The 18,723-nt window shown below is 40.5% G+C and overlaps 1 protein-coding gene across 5 annotated transcripts in view; it reads right to left on the reverse strand.

The window, feature by feature from the left end:
• The window catches only part of LOC120530138 (E3 ubiquitin-protein ligase RNF31-like), a 78,086-nt gene extending 61,390 nt beyond the window's left edge, over window positions 1-16,696 (reverse strand). For 2 of the 5 annotated variants that reach the window (XM_039754340.1, XM_039754338.1), the window contains exons 1-3: window positions 16,536-16,695; window positions 4,407-4,488; window positions 2,268-2,333 (exon numbers count right to left, since the gene is read on the reverse strand). In XM_039754340.1, the coding sequence (XP_039610274.1) occupies window positions 2,268-2,333; window positions 4,407-4,488; window positions 16,536-16,580 (193 nt within the window). In that variant the 5' untranslated portion in view covers window positions 16,581-16,695. Of the gene's footprint in view, window positions 1-2,267; window positions 2,334-4,406; window positions 4,489-16,535 lie in introns of those variants that run through there. The other 3 variants (XM_039754336.1, XM_039754337.1, XM_039754341.1) reach the window with 3 other exon arrangements.
• Between the last annotated feature and the right edge of the window lie 2,027 nt (window positions 16,697-18,723).

The following is an 18,723-nucleotide window of genomic DNA, read 5'->3' on the forward strand; positions in this document are numbered from 1 at the left end:
ATTAGAAATGAGTACATTAGAGGGTCAGCTCAAGTTGGACGGTTGGAAGACAAAGTCTGAGAGGCAAGACTGCACTGGTTTGGACATGTGCAGAGGAGAGATGCTGGGTTTAATAGGAGAAGGATGTTAAGGATGGAGCTGCCAGGGAAGAGGAAAAGAGGAAGGCCTAAGCAAAGGTTTATGGATGTGGTGAGAGAGGACATGCAGGTGATGGGTGTAAAAGAACAAGATGCAGAAGACAGAAAGATATGGAAGAAGATGATCCGCTGTGGCGACCCCTAATGGGAGCAGCCAAAAAGAAGAAGAAGTGAGCAACTATGGGCCAAGGGTAACCTACTTTCCAAATTTCAAGTCCCAAGTCCTCATGGTTTGGGAAATTTCGTAATGAGTGAGTCAGTGGTATTTGGCTTTTATATATGTCCCTTACAGTCTTTAGCATCTTTGAAAATCGGTGGGTAAACCTAAAACTGTTCTGTGCATGTAAGACAGGCCAAGGAGGTCTCACAGCTGGAATTGAACTACGATGAAAAATGGGAAAAAATTCCAAAACAAGAATTCAAAGACTCACAGCTGGCTACAAAAACCATTGGCAAGCTGTGATTTTCACCAAAAGGCATGTTTCTAGGAAGTGACCTAGTAGGTTGCCCACCCTTTTGCAAATGGCACATTTTTATTTTTGTTAATTTTTCTTAATTCATCAAATAAATTATTTGTACGTTAGCAGTTACAGTACATAAAAATGTTGTTTTGGTTTGCTCTGCAGTCGAAACTGTATTTACTATGTTTTACTTCAAAAGTCAACAAAATATGTCATTTGACCATGGGTGTTAAAATGTTTGCATCAAACAGTATTATATTATTACGTATCTGTAATCTGTAATAGAAAGTAGGGTGTGCCTTCAGTAAAAGATTTAATCTTTTAGAAAACAGTAACATGCTGGCATCAGCAAATGACACTGAATTTACAAAAACAGCCTATTCCCCTGCCATAACAACATAACCAAAGGTCACCCACCACTATTCATCATCACAAATAATAATAAAAAAAATTGTAATATATGGTTTAGGGTGTGACCCCTGAACACAATAAAAGAATATTACATGTCAAGTGGCACTGCCAGGAGCACTGCACACATCATAGGAAAGAAAAAAGGATCACCTCTAGCTAAACTTGTAACGTCATTTGCATGTGCCAAGCGGTCTATCCAGCAGCAGGTGCAAGAAGAGCAATTTCAAATGTAATAAGCATTCCTCTTATCCATATGGCCTTTCTTTAGCTAGTATCTTATAATAACAAACTGTTTATTTAAGTAGTATAATTAAATTAGAATTTAGCTTTTTTAAGGTGGTTTTAAATAAGAGTACTAGGAAGTGTTCAAAATGGATTATAACTGTACTGTCATTTGTTAATCATAGTCCAATAATATGAAATCTGTTGCATTATTTATCCATGTAGTGAATTCAAAAGTATCAAAAAGCAGCAGTCTAGTATGACTCAGATTTCTCCCATATCACTTCTCAATTTCAATTTAAAATAATAATACAGTCAAAAGCCTACAGAAGATGCACTTTCATTTCTTTTTTCAGTTAAGTCTTTATTTTCTTATATAATGCGCTACCGTGGCTGTCCGTTTCTCTGTCCAGGATTTTAAATCACCTGTAGCTCGCAAACCATTTGAACTATTGACCTGAAATTTGGTTCACATATACTATGTGACGTTTACTGTCCGCTATTGGGGTGGTGACTGACCTCCAAGGTTATTCCTATTTTTATTTTATTATAGAATCAACTCTCGGCACTTGCCAGCAGGGCGGCCATGTGGCATCATGCGTACAGGCACCGTTCTCATTCCCTCCCACCTTTGCTGTCACTTCCCCTACCTCTTCATATCTTAAATCATTCTTGAGGCGGATTGAAGACTTAAGTGCCTGCTTAAGTGAAAAATGAAGGAAAACGTACCAAGTAATTGCAACATAAACACTGACTTAATCAGTTTTAACGTGAAAAGATACCGACAAAAGAAAAGAAAAAGCGGGCCACTAGGGTGGAGAAAAGAAGAGCTGCTCAGTAAGCAGCAAGTGCATCAACCTCTGAACAAATGAAAGCTAAACGTACAGAGAAAGAGGATGAAAACTAGGAATGCTCAAGTGTATTCACTGCACGTTATTGTGTAGTGTGCTGTTACTGGTAATAATAATAATAAAAAAACTTACCTGCAAACAACCTACAATTATTTCATTGTCACACAAAAAAAGAACCTGCTTACCTTTATACTCTACTGGAATGGTGCCACTCATATTCAGCAGTTTCTTTATGTCATCTTTTATGTTAGCTGTACAACAAAAGAAGACACACATTTGTTTACAGCCAGGGTTCCTACTAAATTTTAGTGCTACAATAAACTGTACCTAATATACCCACCCCCTGCGAGATAAATCCTCAAATTAATACTTAAATTAAGGCAATTTTGAGATACCAATTGAACCTGACAAGTGAGGTTCTACACAGAGTGCACCGACAAACCCCTCATTGAACCTGTGGTGTAAGGGCAATAAAAATATCTAACCTTCATCTGTTCCAATAAGTACAGATTTGCACACCCTACTTGATATACTGTTTAAGATTGCAAACATCTCTACGCCCATATATTCCAATACATTTTCAAATCAAAATTGACCTTTCATAAAAAAATATAATAAACAAACAGAATGGGTAAAATGACTGTATATTAATTAGGGTTATGGAATGAAAGCCTGGCTAGGTCTGGCCATCATCTTTGCAGAGTTTATATGTTCTCCCCGTGACCGAGTAGGCTTTTACATAAAATGTCTGACAAATGAGAATGTTCAGTCCATCCAGCTTGCTTTGCTAATTAATTTGATACAATATCTCATCAAAATACTTTTTAAACGATGGCCAGAGATGTTGAGCAGTTCTGAAAGTCTTGCCCTGACTGTCAGGGGGTCTCCGCTAATAGACTTCCTAGGGCTCCACTTTCACCAATGCCTATTTTAGACGTTCCCTTCCAGCGAGTTGGGTTGGATATTGTCGGCCCATTCTCTAAGTGTATATACTCGTGCTGCCTGATTACGTGATGCGATAAGGAAAGGGAACAGGTTTCTAAGGAAACAATCTTGATTGTGGAACTGGCAGGTAGATCTTATCCAGAAGGAGTTTGTCAAAAGCAGAAAAGCACACACGCAGCAGCTGTGAAACGTGGTGGTTCAGCTCCCGTCTCCAGGTCCATTCAATAAATGTACATAAGAGTTCACAAGACCACATTTTTCAATAAATGCATTTAATAAATGCCTTTTTTTCTATTTCAATAGCAATCCAGTTATATTCAAAAATAAAGTGTTGGATCTTTTCCTGCGTAGACTATAATCACATGTCCAGTCTTCCATATTCAGTCCCTTTTGTCAACAATTCTCCTAGTACTTTCTTTCCCTCAGCTTGCCACTTGTAAACTGGCATGAATGTGGGAGTTGGTGTGTGTGTGTTTGGGTGGAATGGTGGTGCTAGCCCATATACACAGTAAGAGGTCTTCAGATTACATTAAAAGGGAAAAAAAAAAACTTCCACATAATTAAATTTTGGCTATCAAACCATGAATAGGCCTTCCTTTAATAACCTTTTTTATCACCCCTTGTATTTTCAAATCACACATACCTAGCCTCACTTAAATGAATAAATGTCAAATCACGGAATAATTTAACTGCTACTTAACTGCAATGTTCTACTAAATTAATTTTTAAAATAACGTTAACACTGGGCGGCACGGTGGTGCAGTGGTAGCGCTGCTGTATCGCAGTAAGGAGACCCGGGTTCGCTTCCCGGGTTCTTCCTGCGTGGAGTTTGCATGTTTGATTGCATGTGTCTGTTCGCGTTTCCTCCGACAGTCCAAAGACATGAAGGTTAGGTGCACTGGCGATCCTAAATTGTCGCTAGTGTGTGGTGGGTGTGTGTGCCCTGTTGTGGGCTGCAGGGCTTTGTTCCTGCCTTGCACCCTGTGCTGGCTGGGATATGGGCTCCAGCAGACCACTGTGACCCTGTGTTAGGATATAGCGGGTTGGGAAATGACTGACTGACGTTAACACTCACCAGACATCAGTTTCTATCCTCTGCTTTATACATACACAAACACACACACATATTGTATCTTGAGAATAATGCTTCTCTAAACACTATTTGCTGGCAAAAATTGGGGGTGGCTGTGCGAAGAGCCTTTTGAGCAACAGATTTCACTACTGTTCAGTGCACAAATTTTTGCGCTTTGTCCCTAGGTGTGTGTTCTCGTTTCGAGATTCACGTCAGGGCGTGCAATATTACAAAATCTACACTTTTGAATTTAGGGAAGAAAAATTTAATTCATTAAAGGAAATATCAATTTGAATAAATACTGTACCTAAATAAAGATGAAGGTCTGTGTATAGAGATTTCACACTTCTAACGTCAATATAGACTTCATCTGGATACAGGTAGTTACACTGTGAAGAGAAAAGCAGTGAAGGAGATTATTTTTGCTTCATTAATATACTCAGTATACCCCCTAACAAAATGATCTTGTATTGTGGAAGAAAAATAATAAAAGGCTCTAAGAAACTTAACAGTTAAGGCAATGAAAAGAGCATGCCATTTGAATGAAATGGTTTGGCTATTCTAGCACTTCCAATAATCTTTCTTTCAGGACGAATGCAAAAAAACGGAGGATATCTGATGCAAGTAATAAATTCAACAGACCCTTACTAAATCTTCAGTGCCCTTACTCAGTAAGGTTCGACCTCATCTTCAATCTGATTTTCCTTACGACAGTTTCAGTAGCAATAGAATGTCTTTGTCATTGCGGTGACAGAAGCGATTTCTTCAAGTAGTTTGCAGTGACGATGTCAAGGGATGTATTTATTATTGCCGTGATAGCTGGGATTATGGTATGAAGGTAGGGTTTGAGAAGTGGGGTAGGTATAGGGTTCAGTACACATGTAGTATGTCTCATCTAACAAATCTGGGGTCTCATATACCTTGTCTAAAATTCACATTAACACATGGCGTGTGGACAAAACTAGAAATAAGCGTATGCACAAAAAAACTCAGATACATAAAAGTGTGAGCAAGCAAAGTTCTACATACTTTCCCTTTATAAATCCCAATCAATGTAAATTTTAACAAGTAAGCATGAGCCTTCAGCCCCACCCCAACTCCTCCCAGAGTTCTGTATATCTGAATATACACATCAATATAAATAGCCCCTTCTGTTCAGTGTTTTGTTAAAAGATAATGGCAAAAGCATGTGGAAGAAAGAAGTCCTGCTCAGTGAAGTGGAAGCAAGGAAAAATGTAAAATTCGGTGGTTTAAGCAGTGGTATAAACAAGAAAAGGAAATTGATGGAGTGGCACAGCATGGCAGAGGCACTCGAAAGTTCAAGTTCAGAAAGTCGCACAATGCCCAAAATAAAAAAAAAAAAAAGAAGTGGTCAGATATCAAAGTCAAGGTTAAAAGGTGAGTCGCAGCCCACCATCCGAGTGTCAACACCACTGGAGGAGGTAGAGGAATTCCAGGGCTAACACCATTTGAGCAGCGAGCTGCTGCAATTATTGGCAAGACACTTATATACTGTATCTCGCCACAACATTAAAGAGACACATTGTCGCATCACAGATAATTTTCAAATTAAAAGAGTGACAATGCTTTCTATTTACATAAGCAAAATCATTCTCTGAAGGAGTCTTTATAGCGATGTGCATGCATTCGATCTTTCCGATTACATTTGGAAAACCAAACATTGCTGAGAATTGCACTTTGATGTTTTCCTGTTCAAACATAGTATAACTTTTCTATCTGGAGGACAAGCAGATAATACCATCCCATACAGCTGGCATGGCATGACTCAGTGATGACTGCGGAATACCCGACGGTCAGCCGGTTCACACTGAAAAGATCCTGTGGCTATGAACTCGAGGGTGGAACGAACTTGCAAAGGAGCAGGTAGAGCACAATTCCTCAAAGTCTGCCTTTGTAAAGTTGGCCCCAGTTCAGTACACAGTGCCAAGGGGAAATCGAAATTGACTTAGAAGACAGTCATCATCATGGGACAAGAAATCAGTATGATCTCGAAATAGACACTCTAATTTTTCCATTTGTGATGTCTTCTAACAACGCTAAAGCAGCCATGGTAGTTGGAATAGTTTGGTCATTCTGTGCATCGTTATATTCTTACAGATTGATTACAGTCAAGTGCTTTCAATTTGTAAACAATATTTGATAAAGCCTGCATCCTGGATGTGAAAGTTAAAAAGGGAAACAACACAGAAACAGTAGCACAACTTTGGTAGAGCAGAAACATGTATACACCTGGTCCGAAGCTACTGTGAAAATGTGTGTAGCATTACGGCAAGTTTAGTTTTTATACATCTCAATGGGTAGGTAACATTTTTGTGCTTATGCACCGTTTATACATGAGATACCAGATCATCAATAAATGTAGATGCAACTGTTGAAAATTTGGAAAAGGAGCTGGATGAAGAGGGAAGGCAGGGAAAAATACAAAAGGAGGACAAACTTGTATTAGCTGAATTATTTCTTCTTTTGGCTGATCCCGTTAGGGGTTGCCATAGCGGATCATCTTCTTCCATATCTTCCTGTCCTCGTCATCTTGCTGTGTCACACCTATCACCTACATCTCCTCTCTCACCACATCCATAAACCTTCTCCTAGGCCTTCCTCTTTTCCTCTTCCCTGGCAGCTCTATCCTTTTCCCAATATACCCAGCATCTCTCCTCTCCACATATCCAAACCAATGCAATCTCGCCTCTCTGACTTTGTCTCTCAACCGTCATTCTCCAGTTGGCCCTCTAATGTCATCATTTCTAATCCTGTCCATTCTTGTCACATCCAATGCAAATCTTATCATCTTTAACTCTACCACCTCCAGCTCTGTCTCCTGTGCCACCGTCTCCAACCCATATAACATGGCTGGTCTCACTACCGTCCTGTAGACCTTCCCTTTCACTCTTGCTGATACCCGTCTGTCACAAATCACTCCTGACACTCTTCTCCACCCATTCCACCCTGCCTGTACTCTCTTTTTCACTTCTCTTCCACACTCCCTGTTACTATGTACTGTTGATCCCCAGGTATTTAAACTCGGCCACGTTCGCCAACTCTACTCACTGTATCCACACCATTCCACTGACCTCCCTCTCATTTAGACACATGAATTCTGTCTTGGTGGTCCTGCTGACCTTCATTCCTCTCCTCTCTAGTGCATACCTCCACCTCTCCAGGTTCTCCTCAACCTGCTCCCTACTATCGCTACAGATCACAATGTCATCAGCAAACATTACAGTCCACGGGGACTGTCAACCTGTCCATCACCATTGCAAATAAGAAAGGGCTCAGAGCTGATCCCTGATGTAATCCATCCTCCATGTTGAATATATAGTTGAATTACTTAGGTTTTTAAATTGAATAAAAGACAAAGTGAAGAAATTTCTCACAGTGGAAGAGACGATTAGGACAGATGCAGGTTGAAGTAGTTTAATAACTCCTGAGAATAAACCTCTCACGTTATCCTACATGCTCTCTATTATTCTGTTGTAATGTGTATTCAAGGCTACAATTAGTGCATCTCTGCAAGCCCTTGAAGGTCGAACAGCGAGACCAGTCTTATGCGAGACACTCTTTCTAGGAGTCAGCCAGCTGTTTTCATAGATTGTAGCATTGGATTATACCGTGGAATTGAACGTTTAAAGGAGACCTCCTTGTGTTTCAAAGGAATATTTTATCTAGGGATGACTTATAAACGGTCAACAAGACTATACCATTTGGATGGAAAAGGAGTGGGCAGAAAAAGATCACAAATGCAACCAACAAGGATAGAGGGACAGATGTTAATAAGGTCTCTGAAAGAAATTTGACATTTACTGGTAAGAGCAGGTAGAAGCATTAAATAGTGCTGCTTAAAGGTCAGCCAGGCGCACAACAGTGCTGCGAGTGTTGCCAGCAAATACAGCACCTTGCAAAAGTGTTTGCCCTGTTTTTTGTCACATTACAATCTGAAATTAAAATGGATTTTCATTTGAATTTTATGTAATGGACATAATATAGTCCAAATTGTCAAAGTGAAATGAAAATAAAATACTTTGTATGTATATTTAAAAAAAAAAAAAAGTAAAAACTGAAAAGTTGTGTACCTATGTATTCACCCTCGAACCCCGCTCTGAAAACCCTAAATAAGATTTGGTCTAACTAATTAACTTCAAAAGTCACATGATTAGTTGATTAGGGTCTAACTGTGTGCAATCAAAGTGTCACATGATGTTTGTATAAACAGACCTATTCTGAAAGGCCTCTGACTCTACAACACCACTCAGTAGGCACCATAAAGACCAAGGAGCAACAGGTCAAAGACAAGCTTGTGGAGGAGTACAGATCAGGGTTGGGGTATTTAAAAAAAAATCCCAAACTTTGAATATCTCGCAGAGCACCATTAAATCCATTATAATAAAATTGGAAAGAAAATGGCACCAGTACAAACCTGTCAAGAGAACAGCAAAACCCGTAAGGCAAGGAGGGCATTAATCAGAGAAGCAACAAAAACATCAAGGATAATACTGAAGAAGATGTAAAGATCCACAGCAGAGATGGAAGTACCTGTCCATAGGACCACTTTAAGCCACATACTCCACAGAGTGGCCAGGAAAAAAGCCACTGCTTAAAGTAAACAAAATAAGAAAACATTTCTGGAGCTGGCCCAACAGCATGTGGTAAACTCCACAAACACACTGAAGAAGGTTTTCTGGTCAGATGAGACTGAAAATGAACTTTTTGGCCATGTGTGGCACAAACACCTCCCCATCAAGCCGAGGGCACCATTCCCACAGTGAAACATGGTGGTGGCCGCCAAATGCGGTGGGGATGTTTTTCTGGTCAGGATTGAAGGAAAGATGTATGGCACTAAATACTATGCAATTCTTGAGGAAAATCTGTTTCAGTCTGCTAGAGAACTGCGACTGGGGTGAAGGTTCACTTTCCAGAAGGTCAATGGATGACCCTAAACATACTGGTGAAGTGACACTGGAGTGGTTTTGAAGGGAAACCCTGAAATATCTTGGAATGGCCTCATCAAAGCCCAGACCCCCTTCCAATGAGAACCTCTGAAAGGACTTGAAGATTGCTGTACACCTACGCAACCCACCTGTCGAAGGAGTTAGAATAGTTTTGCCTTGAGCAATGGGTGAAATCCCAGTGGTGTGGTGTGCTAAACTAATAAGAGACATTCAACAAGAGATTTGCAGCTGGAAATCACAGAAAAAAAATGGCTCTACAAAATACTGACTTTGGGAGGTGAACACCTTTGTACACATGGGATTTCTGTTTTGTTTTGGTCTTAATTATTGTTTGTGTCACGATGAACATTTTACACCTTCAAAGTGATAGGCATGTTATTTAAATCAAATGGTGCTAAACACCCAAAAATCCATTTTAATCCCAGATTGTAATGCGACAAAACAAAGCAAACACTTTTGTGAGGCCCTGTAAGCCAAATGTACAGATAAGGTCTAATATGTGATCACCAGGGTGTTGGTATAACCACACTTCTGTTCTCGGTGACTACATGTAATGTCAAATAGATTACAAAAATATATGTTCTTTCTCGTTAACATTATAAACTGAAATTAAGTTCAGCAATTACTTTATGTCAATTAATCATTATTTTAAATAGTGCCTTTCAAAGCAAGCACTATCATAATGACTCTTTACCTAACAAAACTAGATGGAATCAATATTTCCGGCAACACCTGACTGCCACATTACATTTTTTTTTTACATTTTTCAAATTGGAAACCCACAACAAAACATGAGATGAAGGGCTTTATGGCATTACGAATAGAGATGGGACTGGACTGGAGATGTAACTTCAGGGAGCACTGGTCCAAACGTGCTTTGTCCCCTGGTGGCTTTGGACAGGTTATGCCGTGTGATAAGTACAGTACTCGCTCCTGTAAAGTTTTATTCATTTCTGTGATAACCAGAAACAAATCCCAAAGGGTTAGCCAGGCTTTAAACCCAAGTCTAAAATTCAGCCCCTGCTTGACCTTGTGGAACCGACATATAAACAGTTTTATCAGCCTGGCCGTGATGAACCAATGATCAAATACAAGGGACACCTTTTTTTCCTCCAATATATGCCAGACAAGCCCACAAAATATAGCATAAAGGATTTTGTACTGGCAGAAGCAAACACTGGTTTCTGCCTGAAAGTAATCACATATACAAGAAAGTGAGAACTGTCCCTTGACAAGTCGGGTTGTGCTGGAGCTGCTAACGTTAACATTATTCAAAGTTACTGTCTGTTTTTACCTGCAATTTTATTACTCTTTAATTTTTTTTTTTGTATCAGTATGCTACTGCTGGATTATGTGAATTTCCCTTTGGGATTAATAAAGTATCTATCTACAGGGCTATGAACATTTTGGTCATGTTGTGTGCATGGGCAATTTCTATACATCACCCGAGTTATTCATGGAGTTACAGAGCAGGGGAATTGGAGCTTGGGGCACAGTGAGGGTGAACAGGAGACACAGTAGGTATAGAAAAGAATCCCCCCTTTGAAATATTCCCATTTTTTCACAAACCAATATTTTTCCAGCTTTACTTAGTCAATGCAATCTATAACATCCCAAGTGAAAGATATCACAGCTACAGTTCAGAAGAATTAAAATCAAAAACTAGACCTACTGAGATTAATAAAGTATCATCCCCCTCTTAAACTCAATCAGGTGTCAGTGCCCACCATTTCCATTGCGGTTACTGGTTTCCTTCCACCTCTGATCAGTTGTAATCAGTGTGATTAGTGAAGCTGTTCCTGGAGCATTCATTCCCTTGCTTGGTAGTGCAACGGACAGCACACACCTGACTATGGGTGGCAAGCCACTTTCAAAAGATCTCAGGGATAGAGTTGTGGACAGACATAAGGCAGGAGATGGAGACAAAAAAAATCTCAAAGGCTTTATCAATCCCAAGAAGCACAGTAAAGTCCATCATAAAGAAGCGGCAAGTGTTTGGCACTACTAGGACCCTCCCTGGATCCTCCAAACTGGATGGAAGAGCAAGGAGGAAACTGGTAAGAGAGGCTACCAAGAGGCCAATTGCGACTTTGAAGGAGTTACAGGGTTTGATGGCAAAGAGTGGTCATTAATGGTGTGCATGTGACAACAATTTGACAAGCGCTCCACAATTGTGGCTTGTTTGGGAGGGTGGCAAGGAAAAAGCCACTACTCAAGAAAGGCCACATTTAGGCCTTGTTCACACGGGCGTTAAAATCAAGCGTTTTTTTTGCGTTCGTAGCGTCCGGTGAGCGCGGATCAAGCGCCGAGTGTTTTCTACGTAGGAGTCAATGAGAGTGTTCACACGGGCTTTGGTGACGTGCGTTTGTCCGGCAGCGCGTTTATACGGCATCAAAAAGACGTTGCATGCAGCTTTTCTTGGCGTTCAAAACCCAGCGACGCAAGGAAACCGCTTCTAGTTCGTTTCTCGCGTTTATTTTACGCTTCGGAGGACCGGATATATCCCATGATATTAATATTTTTATGTTTTCATATACAACATATATATTTTTATATTGCTTATTTTATTTTATTGTCTCATGTAATTTGTAAACCATGAACCTATTAATTTATGTTCTAATATAATATTTGATAACGAATATGTAGGGGGGGCAATCCATGGGGGGGGCATTTCAGTGCATAACACCGGTGTAAGCGCACACTCGACTACTGTTTCCTTACCTCAAAGTGACAAGTAGTCTCTCTTTGGGGCTAACACCAAGTCGCATATTGGTTGATCGGCGTGCAATGTGGCATTGCACCAGCTGCAGCAGACAATCAAAAGTGGAAACCGACATCCGACAGTAATTAAAAAACTTGCGCGGAAATCTTCGCATTTCTTCATAAAGCACAAAACAACTTCCTTTAACCCGACGTTGTGCAGTCAGAGGATGAACCCAGTAGGGTTTTCTCTCCCTACGTCGCCGTATTACGAGTATTTTTAAAACAAGAAGATTAATATCTAACATAGCAAAATGGTCCATATTGAAAGGAGGCACCTCAAATAAAACGACAAGGGCTTTCATATCCAGTTCCCGACACTGCCTCCACAGGTTAACACACAAACTACAATTTGGGCTGCAGGCTGGCGTTAGACAGAGACAAACGAACGCCGTGTAGAAGTCAACCGATCGCCACCACAAATGCAACATAAGCGTCTAGGACGTTCAGAGCAAGTTCGTTTATCCAAAAACTTAACGCCCGTGTGAACAAGGCCTAAGGCTCGTTTGAGCTTTGCCAGAATGCACCTTGAAGATTCTGATGCAAAGTGGAAAAAAGTCTTATGGTCAGATGAGACCAACATCAAACTATGTGGCCTCAACACCAAACAGTACACCAATGCAGCTCACCATCCACAACACACCATACCTACAGTAAAGCATGGAGGGGGCAGCATCCTGTTGTGGGCCTGTTTCTCTGCCGCAGGGCCTGGGGCTCTCGTTAGGGTAGAAGGAAAAATGGATGGGGCAAAAATACCATCAAATTTTTGAGGTAAACCTGCTACCCTCTGCCAGAAAGTTGAAGATGGGCAGAATGTTCACCTTTCAACATGACAACAACCCAAAGCACACAGTAAAATTGAGCACACAGTGGCTGAAGGAGAAAAAAGTTTTTGTCCTGGTGTGGCCCAGTCAGAGCCCAGACCTAAAACACAGTGAAAATCTGTGGAAAGATCTGAAGATAGCAGACCACCAACGCTCACCAGCCAATTTGACCGAACTTGAACAGTTCTGTAAAGAAGAGTGGGGGGCAAATATTACTCAATCTAGGTGTGCAAAGCTGATAGAGAAGTATCCCAGCAAAAGATGGGTCAACTAAATATTGAAAATAGGAGGTGATCCTTTATTAGTCTCAGTAGGTCTTGTTTTTGATTTATTATACTTTTTCTGAACTGTAGCTGTGATATCTTTCACTTGGATGTTAGAGGTTGCACTGAGTAAGTAAAGCTGGGAAGAAATATTTTTTGTGTGGTTTCATTTAAGGCTGTAAAGCAAAAAAAATGGTTAATGTTTTGGAGTTGGTGGCTGGGGGTTCTTTTCTGTACCCACTATACATGCCTTCACAATTGAAGCCAGTCAGGCTTAAAATGTAAAGAGGCGACAATTCCGATTTTATGCGGGCAGAAAACTTGGTGGCACGATATCAAACGGGTGACTTGTCTCTCTACAGTACACACCAACAAAACATGTGAGAAAGTAATTCTTCAGAAGGGAAACCCAGAAGGTAGAAAGCTGGACAAGGAAGTTGCAGCAGAGGAGTCTAACTGTAAAATGGCCGGATTTGATCAACTGGATCATACTGTTATGACCGTAAGTCCATCAAGTGGTACCACACTGTGTACCATCACATGCATAAGGTTGCACTGACAGATAGCTATATAGTGTTCAAGCAGGCAAACAGGGACAGCACCATGACTGCGGCAGATTTCCACAAGAAGGTGGTTGACGGCTTGCTGGCAGAGTATGTTGCTGTGCCTTTGGCAAAGCGAGGAAGGTCATCACAAAGGGCAGTGCCAGACCGGCTGACTGAGCGCCATTTTCCTGCAACCTCCGAAGACAGAAAATACAAACCTGACTGTGTTTTGTGGAGCAACAGACAATTCAAAAGGAGGCACCAGTGCAGCACATATTGTAAGCAACGCAATGTGGCAATGCATGCAATCGGCTGCTTTGAGCGTCATCATACTTTGCTGCGTAACATGTATGTGAAATCACACAGTATGCAGGCTCAAACAACATGCAAGACAGTGACATTTGTCAAGATAATTTTTTTTTGTTGATTGTTGTGTTGATTCATTGCTTTGTGTTCTTTTTAGAAAAAAGTGAGTTTTTGGAAAAATATTCAGCCCTGGGAGAAAAGAAACAACAAACAAAATAAAAAATGAGCCCTAAAAGAGTTAAAGGCTGTAGCGATGCTGCTGTGGCTTTTTAAATATTATTTATTACCCTATACTTACAAGATTAAAAAAGGGTAGAAGAAAAAATAGATTAACTTAAGTGTTAAGTAGAAGTGAAACCATGAATTTTACCATATTATATTACAATTTACATTTAGTCGGAGTCAGTACATTTTCACCAACTCCGACTCCTATAACCCGAGACTTGCTTCCGACCCCACAGCCCTGTGCAGTAGAGAACTGGAGGCTATTCTATGGATGGCTCAGTTCCACTCCTTTTCTGAGATGCCAATTGAAGGTTTCCTTTCCCAAAATTTCCTGAGCTCTTTGAAGTGTAGATTGGTCGAAATATTTGTATGTATCATTAAAATAGTATTTAAGCCTTCATCAAGACTAACTAGTGTAGTATAGCCTCTAGGATAGACATGGGTGTGAGATATGGAATGCTGGGTAGGCTTCTTTTAACAAAATTGCTAAGTATATAGCTGGAAAGTTAAATTGGAAGAGTAATTGTTAATAAGATGCAAGCACATTGTCCATATAAGCTTTATTAAAATAATCTGAATTTCCTGTCTTTTTTTTTTACACCCCAATGATGAATCACTGTAGCTTACAATATTAATAAAAGCAGGAAATCCAGCAAACAGTTAACATAACAGGAACATTATCTATTGCTTCCCTTTATGTTTCAGGATAACCTAACAAAAAATAAGGGATTTGACCATTTAAAAAAATATTCAATAACTAAATAATAACAGCTACATTTATTTTTGTTAATAAACAAATTATTTCCATTAGTTCTTTTGTCCATTATACTACAAATAATGGAAATTTCCTATATGGAATCCAAAACCTTTTAAGTTTTAGAAGTTCAAAGCAAATGCTGTGTCACTGTTTAATGATCATTCATTTTAGGAAATCTGGAGATTAATTTATTTAGTAGGACTAGTTTTTGCTAAGCTGCATGTAACCTTCAGGTAATGTTGTAGTAACAGTGCTTTGCTCTGCTGCAACAGTGACATTTAATGCTTGCTCTCTGCTTCCTATACAGAAAACAATACACAAATATTTGTAATGATCTGTAGTAACTACATTATTTATTACAACACTCACCGGTATTCGTAGTGTTATTTTTTCGTTCTGTTTGGCTTTTAGAATAACACACAAATACTTTTTTAACTTACACTTTTACTGTAAAACTGCAGTAAAACCAATTTTTTGAATTAAATGTTCGTCAATATCGCACTGAATTTTGATTCTGTGTTTGGGCTTACATGGTGACAACACAACGTATAATTGCCCGTGATTGAATTTTGTGTCTTTCTCTCTAATAAATAAAACGACTTTTTCGAATGTTTGTCCCTGTGATTTGTTAAATGCCTTTGCAAAAGCTATTTTACCGGGAAACTGTAAACGTTTTAATATGAATGGAATATCAAGATCTCCTTTGGTGTCTAATGTTATCCGCGGAAGATGTACTACATTACCTTTCTTGTCGCCTATTAAAATTGTACATGTCAGAATTGTGTGTGTATATATATATATACAGGTATTGAAAGGGGGTTGAAAGCTCAGGAATAAAAACTACTTTATGATACGTGATTCATTTTCTCCCTTTGTGGATCTCCAACTGCTAATATGCAAACCGTATCACAGACCTTCTCTTCCATATACAGGTATATATATATATTACCAAACTTAGTTTTCTAATTTCTACATTTGTCCCACAACACAGAATCTGGCAAATAACAGTTCACTTAATTAAATTAAAAATTCAAGCTGGTTGGAACAAAAACCTGCAGCCACAGCGGGCCCCCAGGACCGACGTTGATGACCCCTGCCTTAAAGCACATCTTCTGACAGCCATACGAAATCGGGGTGCCTATTAACTCTTTCTGGGCTGATGTTGACTTTTGTCAAAAGGAGGAGTTGACGATAGTAATCAACTGTCAACTGGGACAAAACCAACCGTTATGTTTTAGTTGGAGTCTTGTTGCTAGAAAGAAAGTTAGCTTCGTTGGTTTTGACCGAGATTTCCTGCACTCCCATGAGTAGCAATGCACAAACAGCACGGGTCACTTACATGAAGGGCAATACTAGGCACCGACATCGGACAACCCTTAAAATTAGACATTTTGCTAATCCACTCAACTCGTAGTTTGTTAACCGATACAATACTGTCCATCCTCTTTTTCTTCGAGATAAACAACGTGAATTATAGTTATAGAAATGCGCAAAAGGCAGCGCAATGACTAATTCCGGGAGCTCGAGCGCAGACATGCTCCACACAATCTCACATTCTCAAGTAACATCCAATTTCCTATTCATGTGAAACTTACACACATTTAAAACTAAATGTTGTCAGACGTCATCGCTCGGCTTATTTTCTTAACGGGTTGCCTGAACTAACAATGTCAGTTCCGCATATCATAAACAAGAACCTCAATGCATTTGCTGGGTTCAAATAACAAACCATTTAAAAACAACTTATTAAATATAAGTTTCCGGCGGGGGGACCGGTCAGTATGCTCACCTCTGACAAAACTTTCCTCAGGTTATTATCATAAACTCTGAACATTTTTATATCCCCTTTCCGTTAGAAGAATTCACATAAACAGATCATGTACATAAGTACACCAGCAATGTTCTTCACACGGACTCAAACACGAACGGACCCGAGTTTTCCGCTTGCCCCTCAAAAGGTGTGGTTGTAACCTTGGCGCATGCGTCGAGCTGTAAATGGCAAACCGAGTCTGCCATTTTGGGAGTGGCGTAAGCATTTCTGGTTGTTATAACAGACAAGGATTCCCCGGAAGTCGGCTTGCAGCGTTGATGCGGAGTGAACCGGTTTACTGGCAGGAAACGTTCTCTTCTCTTTATTTTGTAGTATTCATTTCAACATTGAATTTTGAAACATTTATGCACTGAAACATCTTGCGCAGTGGTAGCGCTGCTGCCTTGCAGTTAGGAGACCCGGGCTCGCTTCCCGGGTCCTCCCTGCGTGGAGTTTGCATGTTCTCCCCGTGTTTGCGTCCGTTTCCTCCCACAATCCACCAAACACATGCAGGTTAGGTGGATTGGCGATTCTAAATTGGCCCCAGTGTGTCCTGCGTTGGGTTGGCACCCTGCCCAGGATTGGCTCCTGCTTTGTTGGCTGGGATTGAATCCAGCAGACCCCTGTGACCCTGTATTCGGTTTCAGTGGGTTAGAAAATAGATGGATGGATGGACATTGTCTGCATTTTGTTGTATAACATGAAACTTTAGATAGATAGATTCTAAACGAGGTGTTGCAATTATTAGTGTTAAAATTATTTTTAAAAATGTTACTGTCAGTGTCAAAAATTGATATAATTTATGGAAACTATTTGTATTTTGAGGTATTTTTTTTCTAGTCTGAGCACTGATCTTCTCCTGGCTGAACTACTACCAGAAGCTCTTGACTGCACCTCTGGCTCGGTGTGGCAATTGGGCTGCCAGACCCAAAGGTTGCCTCATCACAACAACATAAAGACATCCATCCATCCATTATCCAGCCCGCTATATCCTCACTACAGGGTCACAGGGGTCTGCTGAAACCAATCCCAGCACACACAGGGCACAAGGCAGGAAACAAACCCCGGCCAGGGCTCCAGCCCACCGCAGGGCACGCACACGCACACACACACGCACCAGGGACAATTTAGGATAGTCAATACACCTAACCTGCATGTCTTTGGACTGTGGGAGAAAACCGGAGGAAACCCACACAGACACGACAGCCAAGATAATAAATATATTTAATACACTTCACGCTTGTCAGCGAATCGCAGGAGTGCATGGCAAAGGTCGCAGCCAGATGAGGCAAAGAGGACAAGATCATCTGCATCAAGCAAACGGTGCTACCCTTGGCCTCCGCAACTGGACACCTTCACATCCTTGGCTGCACTTTGTTATCCTGCCCATGAAAATCACAGCCAGAACTGGTGACACAAATGTATTAAATTTATATACAGTTAATTCTTGTTATGCACGGGGGAATTGCCAGTGCTAGGTTATTTTGCACCCTAGACCAAGCTCATTAGTGCGCCAACCGACTGTTCGGGAGCTAACTCGTGTGCCTCGGTACCCCCCTTATCTGCACCGTAATTCACCTTAATGGTGGTTCCAACCCTGCATAGGGGTAGCATTCTTAAAAAACACAGCGGCAATGGAAACCACGAACATTAAAGCTTTGATCCAATAGGAAAAATGGAGTTAGGTTCCAGCAGACCGTGTTTTGCTACTGTTTTGCTACCTGTTACCATACACACATAATTTTGTGTACGGAAATTCAACTGAGCACATAACATCATGTCCTGTCCTGTGCACCCTCTGCGAGAAGGGAAGCAAACAGTGTCAGGACTGGCAGAAGGAGGGAGTGTCGGGCTGACACATTGGCACCTTTGAGGTGTTGTAATGATCCTTCCATATGTTCACCTACAGAAACCTTGTTATGACTTTTACTTCCTCTGTAGTCAAGTTTGATCATCTTCTTGGCACTCCACCAGATGGCTGATCTAAGGACCTCACTTAACCATCCAATCAGTAGTGGTGTGTACAAAGAGAGGAGAAATAATCAGTGTGAGCTAGGGAATCCATTCCCAGTATTCGGGAACGGCCAAGCTTGCATATATAGTGTGTAAAAGTGTAAAAATTGATCAAGAAATAACAGAGTTATAGTTGAAAATAATTAAGTGGCAC

Source organism: Polypterus senegalus, chromosome 5 (genome assembly GCF_016835505.1).
Source record: "Polypterus senegalus isolate Bchr_013 chromosome 5, ASM1683550v1, whole genome shotgun sequence".
Lineage (NCBI taxonomy): Eukaryota > Metazoa > Chordata > Cladistia > Polypteriformes > Polypteridae > Polypterus > Polypterus senegalus.